At 53.5% G+C, this 18820-nt stretch overlaps 1 protein-coding gene across 4 annotated transcripts in view; it reads left to right on the top strand.

Annotated features, from left to right (window-relative positions):
• Window positions 1–18820, top strand: part of copa (COPI coat complex subunit alpha) — a 142707-nt gene that overhangs the window by 4160 nt on the left and 119727 nt on the right. For 3 of the 4 annotated variants that reach the window (XM_072253223.1, XM_072253225.1, XM_072253222.1), the window contains exons 4-6: window positions 1962–2075; window positions 12142–12215; window positions 18398–18478. In XM_072253223.1, coding sequence (XP_072109324.1) covers window positions 1962–2075; window positions 12142–12215; window positions 18398–18478 — 269 coding nt within the window. Of the gene's footprint in view, window positions 1–1961; window positions 2076–12141; window positions 12216–18397; window positions 18479–18820 lie in introns of those variants that run through there. The other variant, XM_072253227.1, reaches the window with a different exon arrangement.

The raw sequence follows: 18820 nt of genomic DNA, 5'->3' as shown, positions 1-18820 counted from the left end.
TGACGGGTGATCTATAGGCTGGGAGTTATCCGGTGACACTGCGATGACGGGTGATCTATAGGCTGGGAGTTATCCAGTGACTCTGCGATGACAGGTGATCTATAGGCTGGGAGTTATCCGGTGACTCTGCGATGATGGGTGATCTATAGGCTGGGAGTTATCCGGTGGCTCTGCGATGACGGGTGATCTATAGGCTGGGAGTTATCCGATGACTCTGCGATGACGGGAGATCTATAGGCTGGGAGTTATCCAGTGACTCTGCGATGACGGGTGATCTATAGGCTGGGAGTTACCCGGTGACTCTGCGATGACGGGTGATCTATAGGCTGGGAGTTATCCGGTGACACTGCGATGACGGGTGATCTATAGGCTGGGAGTTACCCGGTGACTCTGCGATGACGGGTGATCTATAGGTTGGGAGTTATCCGGTGACTCTACAATGACGGGTGATCTATAGGCTGGGAGTTATCCGATGACTCTGCGATGACGGGAGATCTATAGGCTGGGAGTTATCCAGTGACTCTGCGATGACGGGTGATCTATAGGCTGGGAGTTACCCGGTGACTCTGCGATGACGGGTGATCTATAGGCTGGGAGTTATCCGGTGACTCTGCGATGACGGGAGATCTATAGGCTGGGAGTTATCCAGTGACTCTGCGATGACGGGTGATCTATAGGCTGGGAGTTACCCGGTGACTCTGCGATGACGGGTGATCTATAGGCTGGGAGTTATCCGGTGACTCTGCGATGACGGGTGATCTATAGGCTGGGAGTTATCCGGTGACTCTGCGATGACGGGTGATCTACAGGCTGGGAGTTATCCGATGAGGACTCAGTTTGCATGTCACTGTTTGAGCTTCCGGCATGGGAGTCTGGAATTGGATTTCATCATCCTCTCTGTAGAATGTGTGGTTGTCACGTTCCCTGTGAAGTGTTAAAGAACCAGCAGAAATGGAAAACAGCTTGAAGGCTGGTATTGCAGTTTACTAATGCTATTTATGAGTAATTATGCAATACAGTAATATAAATTCAGATATACCAAACAGGTTAGCAAAGGTTACATATGTAAGTGTGGAAATATATAAAAACCAAGCTTCTTCAACTGAGGGGCTAACATGGATGCCTTGAGTTGAGTAGTTATGGAGAGAGAGAGAGGTGTCTAGTTCTTCAGGTGAGCTGATGCCCTCGATCTTCCTGTTGTCCTCCGAAACTTCCAAGTTAGCCAAACTTGACCAACTTAAGAGCACCGTCTTCAAGTGATAGTCTACCCACCCAGGCAAAGGTTAGACACACTGGTAGACTCCACAGGGTCGCTCTTTCACGCACTAATAATCACAGATCGATCCCTCACAATTGATCCTCAGTCCCACACTCGTGGGCACCTGAACAGGATAGTGATAACTTCACCACACCTTAGTGTGTCTGCATGTCCTGTGAAACAAGCAATTACGCTGGTTTAAATACTGTTGTGCTGAACACCAGCTGTCCATCAAGTAGCTCCTCCCTTCTCTCTCTGTAGGAACTCAGAAGCTGGCAGTGTCCTTGCAGAAATCCCAGACAAACTGTGAGCAGTCCTCGCCCTCTCTCTCAATAACAAGTGGGTGAGGAGGGTAATCCCTCGCCCCTGCCTCCCTCAATAACAAGTGGGTGAGGAGGGTAATCCCTCGCCCCTGCCTCCCTCAATAACAAGTGGGTGAGGAGGGTAATCCCTTGCCCCTGCCTCCCTCAATAACAAGTGGGTGAGGAGGGTAATTGCCCATTGCACATTGAGCAGTGTTCAGGTGTTCAGGCTCGGGTTAAATTGCTGCGTTTCTGGGCAGTGGGGCTTCAAAGGTCAGAGGGCCTGTTCTCTGGTGCCTCTCAGTAAATAAGTGATATGATTTTTAATTTGTTTGTAGCTTCTGCACTTTTCCTCCCCTGCCTACCTGCTTTCCCTTCACTTTCTCGCTCCCTTCTCGCAGGGCTGAGTTTCCACGCCAAACGGCCCTGGATCCTTGCCAGCCTGCACAACGGTGTGATCCAGCTCTGGGATTACCGCATGTGTACTCTGATCGACAAGTTTGATGAGCACGATGGTAAGGGCACTTGAGCGCATGATCCTGCTGCGGTGTGAGCAACAGCAGTGGGGAGATGGGTGGTATGCCGACAGCAGAGGGAATTTTGCTCATCTCTGGGTGAGCCATTGTGTTCAAGATGGAGAGCTGTCGATCTTTGGACATCTTGAAGATTAGAAAGTTTATTTGTTCCATATATGTCAGATTTTCAAATTTATCTATCGGGTGTACAGAGAAATGTGTTCACGTCCAACACGCCTTGTAATGAGCTGAGGGGTAGCCTGACAAGTAACGGCAAAATCACAGGACAACCCAGAACACAACGCAATAGAGCTGAGCGTAGGAAGCAACAAATCAAGCTGCTTCCTCCTGCCTACCAACTCAGGACAGGCCGATTCTCTCATTCCACAGGGAGAGTCCACCAACTCAGGACAGGCCAATTCCCTCATTCCACAGGGAGAGTCCACCAACTCAGGACAGGCCGATTCTCTCATTCCACAGGGAGAGTCCACCAACTCAGGACAGGCCGATTCTCTCATTCCACGGGGAAAGTCCACCGACTCAGGACAGGCTGATTCCCTCCGCCCTCAAGGAGAGTCCACCAACTCAGGACAGGCCAATTCCATCCGTCCTCACGGAGAGTCCACCGACTCAGGACAGGCCGATTCCCTCCATCCACACATAGGGAGAGTCCACCAACTCAGGACAGGCCGATTCCCTCTGTCCACAGGGAGAGTCCACCAACTCAGGACAGGCCGATTCCCTCCATCCACACAAGAGTCCACCAACTCAGGACAGGCCGATTCCCTCCGTCCACACAGGAGTCCACCAACTCAGGACAGGCCAATTCCATCCGTCCTCACGGAGAGTCCACCGACTCAGGACAGGCCGATTCCCTCCATCCACACATAGGGAGAGTCCACCAACTCAGGACAGGCCGATTCCCTCTGTCCACAGGGAGAGTCCACCAACTCAGGACAGGCCGATTCCCTCCATCCACACAAGAGTCCACCAACTCAGGACAGGCCGATTCCCTCCGTCCACACAGGAGTCCACCAACTCAGGACAGGCCGATTCCCTCCGTCCACACGGAGAGTCCACCAACTCAGGACAGGCCGATTCCCTCCGCCCTCACGGAGAGTCCACCAACTCAGGACAGGCCGATTCCCTCCGTCCTCACGGAGAGTCCACCAACTCAGGACAGGCCGATTCCCTCCGTCCTCACGGAGAGTCCACCAACTCAGGACAGGCCGATTCCCTCCGTCCACAGGGAGAGTCCACCAACTCAGGACAGGCCGATTCCCTCCAACCACAGGGAGAGTCCACCAACTCAGGACAGGCTGAATCCCTCCGTCCACAGGGATAGTCCACCAACTCAGGACAGGCTGAATCCCTCTGTCCACACATAGGGAGAGTCCACCAACTCAGGACAGGCCGATTCCATCCATCCTCACATAGAGTCCACCAACTCAGGACAGGCTGATTCCCTCCGTCCACAGGGATAGTCCACCAACTCAGGACAGGCCGATTCCCTCCGTCCACAGGGGAGTCCACCAACTCAGGACAGGCCGATTCCCTCCGTCCACAGGGAGGGTCCTCCAACTCAGGACAGGCCGATTCCCTCCGTCCTCACGGAGAGTCCACCAACTCAGGACAGGCCGATTCCCTCCATCCACAGGGAGAGTCCACCAACTCAGGACAGGCTGATTCCCTCCGTCCTCACGGGAGAGTCCACCAACTCAGGACAGGCCGATTCCCTCATTCCACAGGGAGAGTCCGCCAACTCAGGACAGGCCAATTCCCTCATTCCACAGGGAGAGTCCGCCAACTCAGGACAGGCCGATTCCCTCCATCCACCAACTCAGGACAGGCCGATTCCCTCCGTCCTCACGGAGAGTCCACCAACTCAGGACAGGCGGATTCCCTCATTCCACAGGGAGAGTCCTCCAACTCAGGACAGGCCGATTCCCTCCACCCTCACGGAGAGTCCACCAACTCAGGACAGGCCGATTCCCTCCTTCCACAGGGAGAGTCCACCAACTCAGGACAGGCCGATTCCCTACATCCACAGGGAGAGTCCACCAACTCAGGACAGGCCGATTCCCTCTGTCCACAGGAGAGTCCACCAACTCAGGACAGGCCGATTCCCTCCGTCCACACGGAGAGTCCACCAACTCAGGACAGGCGGATTCCCTCATTCCACAGGGAGAGTCCTCCAACTCAGGACAGGCCGATTCCCTCCACCCTCACGGAGAGTCCACCAACTCAGGACAGGCCGATTCCCTCATTCCACAGGGAGAGTCCGCCAACTCAGGACAGGCCGATTCCCTCCATCCACCAACTCAGGACAGGCCGATTCCCTCCGTCCTCACGGAGAGTCCACCAACTCAGGACAGGCCGATTCCGTCCGTCCACAGGGAGAGTCCACCAACTCAGGACAGGCCGATTCCCTCCTTCCACAGGGAGAGTCCACCAACTCAGGACAGGCCGATTCCCTACATCCACAGGGAGAGTCCACCAACTCAGGACAGGCCGATTCCCTCTGTCCACAGGAGAGTCCACCAACTCAGGACAGGCCGATTCCCTCCGTCCACACGGAGAGTCCACCAACTCAGGACAGGCCGATTCCCTCATTCCACAGGGAGAGTCCTCCAACTCAGGACAGGCCGATTCCCTCCACCCTCACGGAGAGTCCACCAACTCAGGACAGGCCGATTCCCTCATTCCACAGGGAGAGTCCGCCAACTCAGGACAGGCCGATTCCCTCCATCCACCAACTCAGGACAGGCCGATTCCCTCCGTCCACAGGGAGAGTCCACCAACTCAGGACAGGCCGATTCTCTCCACCCTCACGGAGAGTCCACCAACTCAGGACAGGCCGATTCCATCCATCCTCACATAGAGTCCACCAACTCAGGACAGGCTGATTCCCTCCGTCTACAGGGATAGTCCACCAACCCAGCACAGGCTGAATCCCTCTGTCCACACGGGAGTCCACCAACTCAGGACCGGCCGATTCCCTCCTTCCACAGGGAGAGTCCACCAACTCAGGACCGGCCGATTCCCTCATTCCACAGGGAGAGTCCACCAACTCAGGACAGGCCGATTCCCTCCGTCCACATGGGACTCCACCAACTCAGGACAGGCTGATTCCCTCCGTCCACACGGAGAGACGACTAACTCAGGACAGGCCAATTCCCACCGTCCACACGGACAGTCCACCAACTCAGGACGGGCCGATTCCCTCCGTCCACAGGGAGAGTCCACCAACTCAGGACAGGCTGATTCCCTCCGTCCACAGGGAGAGTCCACCAACTCAGGACAGGCCGATTCCCTCATTCTACAGGGAGAGTCCGCCAACTCAGGACAGGCCGATTCCCTCCGCCCTCACGGAGAGTCCACCAACACAGGACAGGCCGATTCCCTCCATCCACCAACTCAGGACAGGCCGATTCCCTCCGTCCACCAACTCAGGACAGGCCGATTCCCTCCGTCCACCAACTCAGGACAGGCTGATTCCCTCTGTCCACACACAGGGAGAGTCCACCAACTCAGGACAGGCCGGTTTCCTCTGTCCTCACGGAGAGTCCACCAACTCAGGACAGGCCGATCCCCTCCGACCACACAAGAGTCCACCAACTCAGGACAGGCCGATTCCCTCCAACCACAGGGAGAGTCCACCAACTCAGGACAGGCTGAATCCCTCCGTCCACAGGGATAGTCCACCAACTCAGGACAGGCCGATTCCATCCATCCTCACATAGAGTCCACCAACTCAGGACAGGCTGATTCCCTCCGTCCACAGGGATAGTCCACCAACTCAGGACAGGCTGAATCCCTCCGTCCACACATAGGGAGAGTCCACCAACTCAAGACAGGCCGATTCCCTCATTCCACAAAGAGAGTCCGCCAACTCAGGACAGGCCGATTCCCTCTGTCCACAGGGAGAGTCCACCAACTCAGGACAGGCCGATTCCCTCCGTCCTCACGGAGAGTCCACCAACTCAGGACAGGCTGATTCCCTCCATCCATCACAGGGAGAGTCCACCAACTCAGGACAGGCTGATTCCCTCCGTCCTCACGGGAGAGTCCACCAACTCAGGACAGGCCGATTCCCTCATTCCACAGGGAGAGTCTGCCAACTCAGGACAGGCCGATTCCCTCATTCCACAGGGAGAGTCCGCCAACTCAGGACAGGCCGATTCCCTCCGCCCTCACGGAGAGTCCACCAACTCAGGACAGGCTGAATCCCTCCGTCCACACATAGGGAGAGTCCACCAACTCAAGACAGGCCCATTCCCTCCGCCCTCACGGAGAGTCCACCAACTCAGGACAGGCCGATTCCCTCCGTCTTCACGGAGAGTCCACCAACTCAGGACAGGCCGATTCCCTCCGTCCACACATAGGGAGAGTCCACCAATTCAGGACAGGCCGATTCTCTCATTCCACAGGGAGAGTCTGCCAACTCAGGACAGGTCGATTCCCTCCATCCACCAACTCAGGACAGGCCGATTCCCTCCGTCCACCAACTCAGGACAGGCCAATTCCCTCCGTCCACAGGGAGAGTCCACCAACTCAGGACAGGCCGATTCCCTCCGTCCACAGGGAGAGTCCACCAACACAGGACAGGCCGATTCCTTCCGTCCACAGGGAGAGTCCACCAATTCAGGACAGGCTGAATCCCTCCGTCCACACAGAGGGGGAGTCCACCAACTCAGGACAGGCCTATTCCCTCTGTCCACAGGAGAGTCCACCAACTCAGGACAGGCTGATTCCCTCCGTCCTCACGGGAGAGTCCACCAACTCAGGACAGGCCGATTCCCTCATTCCACAGGGAGAGTCCGCCAACTCAGGACAGGCCGATTCCCTCATTCCACAGGGAGAGTCCGCCAACTCAGGACAGGCCGATTCCCTCATTCCACAGGGAGAGTCCGCCAACTCAGGACAGGCCGATTCCCTCCGCCCTCACGGAGAGTCCACCAACTCAGGACAGGCTGATTCCCTCCGTCCACAGGGATAGTCCACCAACTCAGGACAGGCTGAATCCCTCCGTCCACACATAGGGAGAGTCCACCAACTCAAGACAGGCCCATTCCCTCCTTCCACAGGGAGAGTCCACCAACTCAGGACAGGCCGATTCCCTACATCCACACGGACAGTCCACCAACTCAGGACGGGCCGATTCTCTCCGTCCACACGGGAGTCCACCAACTCAGGACAGGCCGATTCCCTCCGTCCTCACGGAGAGTCCACCAACTCAGGACAGGCCGATTCCCTCCATCCACACATAGGGAGAGTCCACCAATTCAGGACAGGCCGATTCTCTCATTCCACAGGGAGAGTCTGCCAACTCAGGACAGGTCGATTCCCTCCATCCACCAACTCAGGACAGGCCGATTCCCTCCGTCCACCAACTCAGGACAGGCTGATTCCCTCTGTCCACACACAGGGAGAGTCCACCAACTCAGGACAGGCCGGTTTCCTCTGTCCTCACGGAGAGTCCACCAACTCAGGACAGGCCGATTCCCTCCATCCACAGGGAGAGTCCACCAACTCAGGACAGGCTGATTCCATCCGTCCTCACGGGAGAGTCCACCAACTCAGGACAGGCCGATTCCCTCATTCCACAGGGAGAGTCCGCCAACTCAGGACAGGCCGATTCCCTCCGTCCACATGGGACTCCACCAACTCAGGACAGGCCGATTCCCTCCGTCCACACGGAGAGTCCACTAACTCAGGACAGGCCAATTCCCTCCGTCCACACGGACAGTCCACCAACTCAGGACGGGCTGATTCCCTCCGTCCACACGGGAGTCCACCAACTCAGGACAGGCCGATTCTCTCATTCCACAGGGAGAGTCTGCCAACTCAGGACAGGCCGATTCCCTCCGCCCTCACATAGAGTCCACCAACTCAGGACAGGCTGATTCCCTCCGTCCACAGGGATAGTCCACCAACTCAGGACAGGCTGAATTCCTCCGTCCACACATAGGGAGAGTCCACCAACTCAGGACAGGCCGATTCGCTCCGTCCACACATCGGGAGAGTCCACCAATTCAGGACAGGCCGATTCTCTCATTCCACAGGGTGAGTCTGCCAACTCAGGACAGGTCGATTCCCTCCATCCACCAACTCAGGACAGGCCGATTCCCTCCGTCCACCAACTCAGGACAGGCTGATTCCCTCCGTCCACAGGGATAGTCCACCAACTCAGGACAGGCTGAATCCCTCCGTCCACACATAGGGAGAGTCCACCAACTCAAGACAGGCCGATTCCCTCATTCCACAAAGAGAGTCCGCCAACTCAGGACAGGCCGATTCCCTCTGTCCACAGGGAGAGTCCACCAACTCAGGACAGGCCGATTCCCTCCGTCCTCACGGAGAGTCCACCAACTCAGGACAGGCTGATTCCCTCCATCCATCACAGGGAGAGTCCACCAACTCAGGACAGGCTGATTCCCTCCGTCCTCACGGGAGAGTCCACCAACTCAGGACAGGCCGATTCCCTCATTCCACAGGGAGAGTCTGCCAACTCAGGACAGGCCGATTCCCTCATTCCACAGGGAGAGTCCGCCAACTCAGGACAGGCCGATTCCCTCCGCCCTCACGGAGAGTCCACCAACTCAGGACAGGCTGAATCCCTCCGTCCACACATAGGGAGAGTCCACCAACTCAAGACAGGCCCATTCCCTCCGCCCTCACGGAGAGTCCACCAACTCAGGACAGGCCGATTCCCTCCGTCTTCACGGAGAGTCCACCAACTCAGGACAGGCCGATTCCCTCCGTCCACACATAGGGAGAGTCCACCAATTCAGGACAGGCCGATTCTCTCATTCCACAGGGAGAGTCTGCCAACTCAGGACAGGTCGATTCCCTCCATCCACCAACTCAGGACAGGCCGATTCCCTCCGTCCACCAACTCAGGACAGGCCAATTCCCTCCGTCCACAGGGAGAGTCCACCAACTCAGGACAGGCCGATTCCCTCCGTCCACAGGGAGAGTCCACCAACACAGGACAGGCCGATTCCTTCCGTCCACAGGGAGAGTCCACCAATTCAGGACAGGCTGAATCCCTCCGTCCACACAGAGGGGGAGTCCACCAACTCAGGACAGGCCTATTCCCTCTGTCCACAGGAGAGTCCACCAACTCAGGACAGGCTGATTCCCTCCGTCCTCACGGGAGAGTCCACCAACTCAGGACAGGCCGATTCCCTCATTCCACAGGGAGAGTCCGCCAACTCAGGACAGGCCGATTCCCTCATTCCACAGGGAGAGTCCGCCAACTCAGGACAGGCCGATTCCCTCATTCCACAGGGAGAGTCCGCCAACTCAGGACAGGCCGATTCCCTCCGCCCTCACGGAGAGTCCACCAACTCAGGACAGGCTGATTCCCTCCGTCCACAGGGATAGTCCACCAACTCAGGACAGGCTGAATCCCTCCGTCCACACATAGGGAGAGTCCACCAACTCAAGACAGGCCCATTCCCTCCTTCCACAGGGAGAGTCCACCAACTCAGGACAGGCCGATTCCCTACATCCACACGGACAGTCCACCAACTCAGGACGGGCCGATTCTCTCCGTCCACACGGGAGTCCACCAACTCAGGACAGGCCGATTCCCTCCGTCCTCACGGAGAGTCCACCAACTCAGGACAGGCCGATTCCCTCCATCCACACATAGGGAGAGTCCACCAATTCAGGACAGGCCGATTCTCTCATTCCACAGGGAGAGTCTGCCAACTCAGGACAGGTCGATTCCCTCCGTCCACCAACTCAGGACAGGCTGATTCCCTCTGTCCACACACAGGGAGAGTCCACCAACTCAGGACAGGCCGGTTTCCTCTGTCCTCACGGAGAGTCCACCAACTCAGGACAGGCCGATTCCCTCCATCCACAGGGAGAGTCCACCAACTCAGGACAGGCTGATTCCATCCGTCCTCACGGGAGAGTCCACCAACTCAGGACAGGCCGATTCCCTCATTCCACAGGGAGAGTCCGCCAACTCAGGACAGGCCGATTCCCTCCGTCCACATGGGACTCCACCAACTCAGGACAGGCCGATTCCCTCCGTCCACACGGAGAGTCCACTAACTCAGGACAGGCCAATTCCCTCCGTCCACACGGACAGTCCACCAACTCAGGACGGGCTGATTCCCTCCGTCCACACGGGAGTCCACCAACTCAGGACAGGCCGATTCTCTCATTCCACAGGGAGAGTCTGCCAACTCAGGACAGGCCGATTCCCTCCGCCCTCACATAGAGTCCACCAACTCAGGACAGGCTGATTCCCTCCGTCCACAGGGATAGTCCACCAACTCAGGACAGGCTGAATTCCTCCGTCCACACATAGGGAGAGTCCACCAACTCAGGACAGGCCGATTCGCTCCGTCCACACATCGGGAGAGTCCACCAATTCAGGACAGGCCGATTCTCTCATTCCACAGGGTGAGTCTGCCAACTCAGGACAGGTCGATTCCCTCCATCCACCAACTCAGGACAGGCCGATTCCCTCCGTCCACCAACTCAGGACAGGCCGATTCCCTCATTCCACAGGGAAAGTCCACTGACTCTGGACAGCCGATTCCCTCCGCCCTCACGGAGAGTCCACCAACTCAGGACAGGCTGATTCCCTCTGTCCACACACAGGGAGAGTCCACCAACTCAGGACAGGCCGGTTTCCTCTGTCCTCACGGAGAGTCCACCAACTTAGGACAGGTCGATTCCCTCCATCCACAGGGAGAGTCCACCAACTCAGGACAGACTGAATCCCTCCGTCCACACATAGGGAGAGTCCACCAACTCAGGACAGGCCGATTCCCTCTGTCCGCAGGAGAGTCCACCAACTCAGGACAGGCCGATTCCCTCCGTCCACACGGAGAGTCCACCAACTCAGGACAGGCCGATTCCCTCATTCCACAGGGAGAGTCCGCCAACTCAGGACAGGCCGATTCCCTCATTCCACAGGGAGAGTCCGCCAACTCAGGACAGGCCGATTCCCTCCGCCCTCACCAAGAGTCCACCAACTCAGGGCAGGCTGATTCCATCCGTCCTCACGGAGAGTCCACCAACTCAGGACAGGCCGATTCCCTCCATCCACAGGGGGAGTCCACCAACTCAGGACAGGCCGATTCCATCCGTCCTCATGGAGAGTCCACCAACTCAGGACAGGCTGATTCCCTCCGTCCACACACAGGGAGAGTCCACCAACTCAGGACAGGCTGATTCCATCCGTCCTCACAGAGAGTCCACCAACTCAGGACAGGCTGATTCCCTCCGTCCACAGACAGGGAGAGTCCACCAACTCAGGACAGGCTGATTCCATCCGTCCTCACGGAGAGTCCACCAACTCAGGACAGGCCGATTCCCTCCATCCACAGGGAGAGTCCACCCACTCAGCACAGGCCGATTCCCTTTGTCCACAGGAGAGTCCGCCAACTCAGAGCAGGCCGATTCCTTCCGTCCACAGGGAGAGTCCACCAACTCAGGACAGGCCGATTCCCTCCATCCACATGAGAGTCCACCAACTCAGGTCTCCCAGCTGTGGCCATCGGTCTTTGATCTTTGGCATCAATGCCTGTGTTAACCGATGATAGGATCCTGAACTGCAGGCTCAGATTGTACACTGAATCATTACGGTCCGAGTGACGGCATGCTTCCAGCTCCAACGTAGCACCCCAACAGCTCGTAGCCCTATAGAAGGTGGGAGGAAACTCATGCAGTCACAGACTGAATTCTTTAAGACAGCAGTGGGAATTCAGGAAATTCAGGGAGTGTTAGTGAAGGCAGGGCGCTGCTGTGGAAAAGACCTTACGGAATGCCAGGGCAGCTGTGAGAGGACTAATATCCTGCTTTTTACATTCCTACTGTGTATTGGGTTGCTTGCTCTGACTACTCATTTAGCTTGTCATCTCAACACATTGACCCCCATTGCGGGAGAAGAGGGTCTTGCTCTGGATGGTGTTATCTTGGCTTGAGGTCTCCTGGAGAAGGCAGGGTGTGGGAGAGAGTGGGCTGTGGGTGGATGGGAGGGTGAGGGTGTTTGATGTTCTGCCATTGATATTTGACAGTCTGTTCCCACCACCCACAGGCCCCGTACGAGGCATCGACTTTCACAAACAGCAGCCCCTCTTTGTTTCCGGTGGGGATGACTATAAGATCAAGGTGAGAGTTTGACCTCGGCAGGGTCATCGTGGGATTGTGGTGCTGATCTCTGCCTGTCTGGGTCAGGGCCTCCGTCCTGCTCATGGGGAATGTGGTAGAGTTGTTATGGGATTGTGGTGCTGACCTCTGACTGTCTGGGGTCAGGGTCATCGTGGGATTGTGGTGCTGACCTCTGACTGTCTGGGTCAGGGTGTCAGTCCCCTCGCGGGGAGTAATGGATCACATTGGCTTCTTCAATTCCCTTTACCACCTGACAGGTGACTCAAAACAAGAGTTTGTATTCACTGGCATATTTAGTAGAATTTGTTGTTTTGATACAGAGCAAATACTACAAATTTAAACAGGAATGTACCAAAATATAGTAAATAGTGCATCTGCAGAAATTTGCACGAGTCTAGTGACATACCAAACCCAAATGAAATGTAGTCGCTGTCGTACCTTCTTTGTAACAGCATCAATATGTTCAACCCAGAATAGATTTTCAGAGAAGTTGACACCCAGGAGCCTGAAACTGCTCACCATTTGTGAAGGAGCACATTCTCTCCCCTGGTTCAGTGGAGCTCCAACAACCCGTGAGCCCAGTGGCATCCAGGACAAAACAGCCAGTCATTTCATTCTTATTCACCTCCCTAAGTATTACAGTGGGTTGGTCTCCACCACTTTCTGTTCCCCATCCTCTGGGTGAAGAACTATTCCCAGAATTGTTACCCACTCCCCCCCCCCCCCCCCCCACAGCCTGCAGTTCTAAAGTCCCACCTGGAGGAACCATCTGGCCCTCGGCGACATCTCCTTGTGAGGTTGTTAAATTTGACCTCCTTAGCTTGTTATTTCCTTTGTGGTTTACTGTTTGTATTGTAATTAATGTCTATATGCACATGGTTTACTGTGTCTCTATAGAGTATCATTATGGAAAGCTCTGGGAACTTTGTTCTGCATTGCTTGAACAGGTGCTTTCTCATTGTTAGCTCGATACTGCAGAATTGAGCAGTAGCTTTCGAATTGGTTAATTCTTGCCTATGCATTTGAATGTAGTTTTCCTCATCTATGAGTGCAAGACAGCTAAACACAGCAGTGCCACCTTCATCTTTTCAGCTTCTTTGTTATTAGTTTTCCCTTCACGGGTAGGCCCCTAACACTGTCTCTTTCTGATCCATCATCTCAATAAAACAATTGCAAAACAACAGGCTTTGTGCTTCTTCCCTGACTTCTGAATGAACTTTGTATCAAAAGGAGCAGAATCAACAGGGTCCAATTGCCCAGCCCCTCTATGGCAACCACGTCCTGTTCGTTCTGATGTTTTTAATCCAAGGTTCCTTCGGAAGTCAGGAAAGAAACACAAAGCTTGTTGCTTTGCAGTTGTTTTATTAAGCGTTGGTAGAACAAATAGAGTTGACAACAGACAGTAACGGCAGTCTGGCAGGGGAAGGAAAGAAGGTAACGGGGCAGTGCTTTCAGCTCTTTATACTTGCATTCTATTCAAATTTGTAGATAAGAGATAACCAATCTGATAGCTCCTATTAAAATGATAGGGTACCAATAGAAGCTTCCAGGACTCTCCAGAATGATACTAAGAACTGTAACCACTAGGGCACACTCTGATCACTAGTAAACATACTAAACCACACATTGAACGATTGCAAATGCATGCTCTGATCACTAATAGACATAGGAGTGTATAGATAATTGTTGAACTGCACAGAAAATAACAATTACATTGGATTCTGGTTAATTGAGACACATTGGGACCAGTATATTCTGGCCCAATTAAACGGTTGACTCAGCCAGTTTCATGGGAATTGTTAAAAAGGTATAAAAAGGACAAACAGTAAAGAATGATGTATTTAATGAAATACACAACCCTACAGCTGGTACCAATAAGTCGAATCGACTGTACGCCGTCCTTGGATGAGAGCACCAGAGGTGCACACTGTTCAGTTCAGACAAGCCGTGAGTCAGGAGTGTAGCCAGTTGAGCTTCCGTGACACATAATAATCTGCAGATGCTGGGGTCAAAGCAACATTCAACACGCTGGAGGAACTCAGCAGGTCGGGCAGCATCCGTGGAAAAGATCAGTCGACGTTTTGGGCCGGAACCCTTCGTCAGGACTTCTGTGACATTTGAGGATGTTCTAGCCTGGAGTCTGCCCCAGGGACTCCAGTATCTGAGAGATGTGCAGGTTGGAGGGTGAATCTGCCACAGTGCAGAATCTGGGAGCAGGGGACTGAGAGTTTAAACTAAATGTCTTATCAAAGTGTTGGTCTGCGACAGTGCATTGTCCCTGGTGCAGAATCTGGGAGCAGGGGATTGAAAGTTTAAACACAGACTGGATGGTCTCAGTTATTTTGAAGCTCGTCACTTTCCTTGGGGAAGGAGTCATTTGAGTGACGTCCCTTAAACCTTCCAGAGATACCGTCTAACTTTATTTGTCATGTCTACCTTGAAACAGTTGTAGCCTCCTGGTAAGCCTCAGGCTCGCTCAGCTCGCTTTCGTCAAGGGGGAGCAGCCTTCGGCCCGCCAGACTGGGTAATCAAGTTTGTGGGGATGCCGTGTGATGTACCCCCACCCCGCCAATTAACAGACAGCACACATGTACAATTTACAGATTACACTTTATAGATCTTCCTGGAACTATGTAATTAATAGAGATACAATATAAAAGGAAATTAAAAGGCGCCAAACTTATCAAAATTCAATCACTTAGTGCACAACCGTTGGAGCTCATGGATTCCCTTTCGCTGATTCTCCTTCGCTAGTTGGCCCCTGGGCTCCCGCCCCGAGCCCAGGCCCAGTGGGTCTGGCAACTGTCTCCTCAAGCCACGTCTTCTCTCTTCATTCTCCGCTTGCCTTCTCCCCAAGCCCGTGCAAACTAACAACTTTCACACAGTCAGAAAGAATAACATCTATCCCGGGGTCCCCAACCTTTTCCGTACTGCGGACCGGTTTTATATTGACAATATTCTTGCGGACCGGCCGATCGGGGGGGTTAGGGTTGCCAACGTACAAGAGTAGCAGTCAAATACATTGGGTTTACCCCAAGAAAGATTACAATGACCATGAAGCCTTGTGCGGGCACCAATGCGCATGCGTAACTTGCGCATGCGTTTACCTGCCGATTTCTTAAAAATTGTTTTTGCCGATTCTGTTGGTGGCGGTGGCGGCGGAGTGTGTTAATCATGACCGGAATATAGGTGATAAGTGGCTAATACACTCAATTTCGTTTCTAAAAAGGTTTATCTAAGGAATTTAATATTAAACACACAGCGCATATTTTCCTGGCATGAATATAGCGATAAGACAATTATCGGGAGGACAGGGGAGCTTGGAGTGTTGAACGAACTTCCAGTAGAAGTGGTAGAGGCAGGTTCGATATTATCATTTAAAGAAAAATTGGATAGGTATATGGACAGGAAAGGAATGGAGGGTTATGGGCTGAGCGCAGGTCGGTGTGACTAGATGAGAGTAGCGTTCGGCATGGACAAGAAGGGCCGAGATGGCCTGTTTCCATGCCGTAATTGTTACATGGTTATATAAGTCACTTATAATAGCATCATAACATTTTAAGTAACGTTTGGATATCAAACACACAGCACATATTTTCCTTGTGTGAACATATAAAATCATTGCAACGCACCAATATGGCTGAATCAGTGGGAGCCCTGGGCTTGTTTTCCTGCAACAGAACGGTCCTATCCAGGGGTGATGGGAGACAGCGATACTCGAAGGGGGTTCCTTATGTCCAGTCTATTCCGCAATTTAGTTTTCGTTGCATTCATTGCAGAGATACGTTGGAAATGGAAACAATGTTTTCAGTGCTTTCCTGACTATCTCAGGATATTTAGCCTTGACTTTGATCCGGAGTGCCGGCAGAGATGTTATGTCAAACATACTTTTCAGCCTGCCGTCATTTGCAAACTCGAGGAGTTGATCTCCTTCCCGCGCTGACGTGGATGACGCGCGGGTAATGACCTCGCGTGCGTTCAAGCTCAACAGTGGGCGTGACAGGGAATGAGGAAAGGTGCAGCTGACTCCTATCGCCAAATCATATCGTTTCCTTGCGGCCCGGTAGCACATGCTCTGCTGATCTATCCCAATTGGTTAGCGAATGAATACAATGCCAGTTATCAGTAATTATAACCCAACAAGCTACTACTGTTAACTCAGCAGTTAACATTACAGAGAAGCCATTTTATTAGCCTTAGCAGTAACATAAAAGAAGAAACCCCTTGCACAGTGCAGTGAGCCTTTCGCATCAGCGATCAGCACAGCCTGCAGGCCTGGTACATCTGGTGTCCACGGCTTACGAGCCCTGACTAATCCATGTGAGTTTGGAGTGTGGGAGGAGCCCACATGGTCTTGGGGAGAGCGTGGAAACCTCTTGCAGACAATGGCAGGGATTAAACCCTGGTTGCTAGCACCTTAGAGCATTACACTAGCCACTGCGCTTCCCTGCCCCCAGTCTCCCCCACTCTCCACGGGTGACTGTAGTGACTACAAAATGGCACCACGCTAGGGGAGCGGTTAATGTGACGCTATTCGCAGTTCAATCCTGGTGTCCTCTGTGAGGAGTCTTGGTATGTTCTCCACTTGGATGTATGGGTTTCCTCCCACAGTCCAAAGATATACCGGTTAGTAGGTTACTTGGTCATTGCAAATTGTCCCGTGATGAGGTTGGGCTTAAATTGGTTTGTCTGGGGTTGCTGGGTGGTGCAGCTTGTAGGGCAGGGAGGGCTACTCCGTACTGTATCTCAATACAAAATAAAGAATGCCCTGCAGACAGACCCCAAGCTACTCTGCCAGACATCCAAAATCCCACTAGGAAGGGGCACGCCACCTTGTGACGCATGTCCTATGCCATCCTGACTTGGAAATAGAACACCAAACCTTCATTATCACTGGGTCTAAATCCTGGGGCTCCCTCCCCAACAGCAGGGCCAGGGTGGGGCACTTTGACCAGGAAGGCACCAGACAGTTGTAAAGTCAGCCAGCTGCATTGTGGGCACCTGTCTCCCCAACTTCGTCGGTACCTTCAGAAGGTGATGTCCACGTGGTTAAAGACATCCCTATTCTCATTGCTACTACCGGGAGCCTGAAGACACACACAATGTTTCAGGAGCAGTTTCTTCCCCTCTGCAATCAGATTTCTGAATGGACAATGAGCCCATGTATACTGTCAGCATTTTGCTTTCACTTTCTGCACTACTGATTTAGTTTGTGTACACTTTTTGTAATTTGTAGTTTTTATTACGGTGTATTGCAACGTACTGCTGCTGCAAAACAACAAATTTCATGACATGTGCCAGTGATATTCAGCCTGATTCTGAGGACTGAATTGAGAGAGGAAAGCATCTCATCTCTGCTCCCTAAAGTATTAAATGATACTTTTCATAAATGAGAGAAAATCTGCAGATGCTGGAAATCCAAGCAACACACACAAAATGCCGGAGGAACTCAGCAGGACAGGCAGCTTCAATGGAAGAGTACAGTCAATGTTTCAGGCAGAGCCCCTCCATCAGAACCATTCATGGGTCCTGGCGAAGCGTCTCGACTCCTTTTCTGTAGCTGCTGCCGAGCAAGTGATGCTTTTGGAAGGTTATGAGATGAGCTTTGTTTGTCACAAGTGTTGAAACATTCAGTGAAATGCAGCAAGAAATTGGCACCACGGTAGCATGACGCTACTACAGCTTGGGGGGTTGGAGTTCTGGCATCAAGTGCAAAGAGTTTGTACGCTCGCCCGTGTAAACATGTGTTTCCTCTGGATGCTCCGGTTCCCTCCCACAGTTCAAAGACGTACCGGTTAGAGGTGAATTGGGCTAGGGTTAAATCGAGTTGGTGGCTGGTGCGGCTGTCCCACACCGTGACTCTCCATAAATAAACAAGACCAACACAGTCTGGAGATATGCTGGCTGCAGCCCACAAGCATCGACACACTGCTGGCACCAACAGAGCATGCCCACAACTTGGTAACCCTTACTTCCCCAAACATGTTAGGCAGGTGGAGCACCCAGAGGAATCCCACACAGTGATGGGGAGAACATGTAAACTCCTATCGGTCGCACTGTCCCACCCTGCTGCCGTTGTCAGTGATTGCCTGGCCACCGTTTAAGTACGGGAAGAAAGCGCGTGTGTTTGCCTGAGTTTGTGTGTGAGCTGAGGAAATCACCGTTCTCTCCCACCCACCAAGGTCTGGAACTACAAGCTGAGACGCTGCCTCTTCACGTTGCTGGGTCATCTGGATTACATCCGCACGACATTTTTCCACCACGTGAGTGCGGGACTGTGGGGAGGGTCAGGATGAAGGGCTGTGGTACTGGAATTGGCTTATTGTCACGTGTACTGAGACGCAGGGGAAAGCTTGCCTGGCACACTGCATGATGCACTGACTGAAAGGCACACAGTGCATTGAGCTAGACCGAGGTTACAGGGAAGGGTGAGCATGTCAGGATTGATGGGAAGTTTGATAGAGGTATACAAAATTGTGAGTAAGTGCACTGAGGCTGGGTGAGACTAGAACTAGAGGTCATGGGTTAAGGGTGAAAGGTGAAATGTTTAAGGAGAACATGAGGGGGAGCTTCTTCACTCAGGGTGAGGGTGTGGAACAAGCTGG

The sequence above is a fragment of the Mobula birostris genome, chromosome 3 (genome assembly GCF_030028105.1).
Source record: "Mobula birostris isolate sMobBir1 chromosome 3, sMobBir1.hap1, whole genome shotgun sequence".
Lineage (NCBI taxonomy): Eukaryota > Metazoa > Chordata > Chondrichthyes > Myliobatiformes > Myliobatidae > Mobula > Mobula birostris.
The sequence above is the reverse complement of the archived record's forward strand: the minus strand, read 5'-3'. Positions and strand labels throughout refer to the sequence as shown.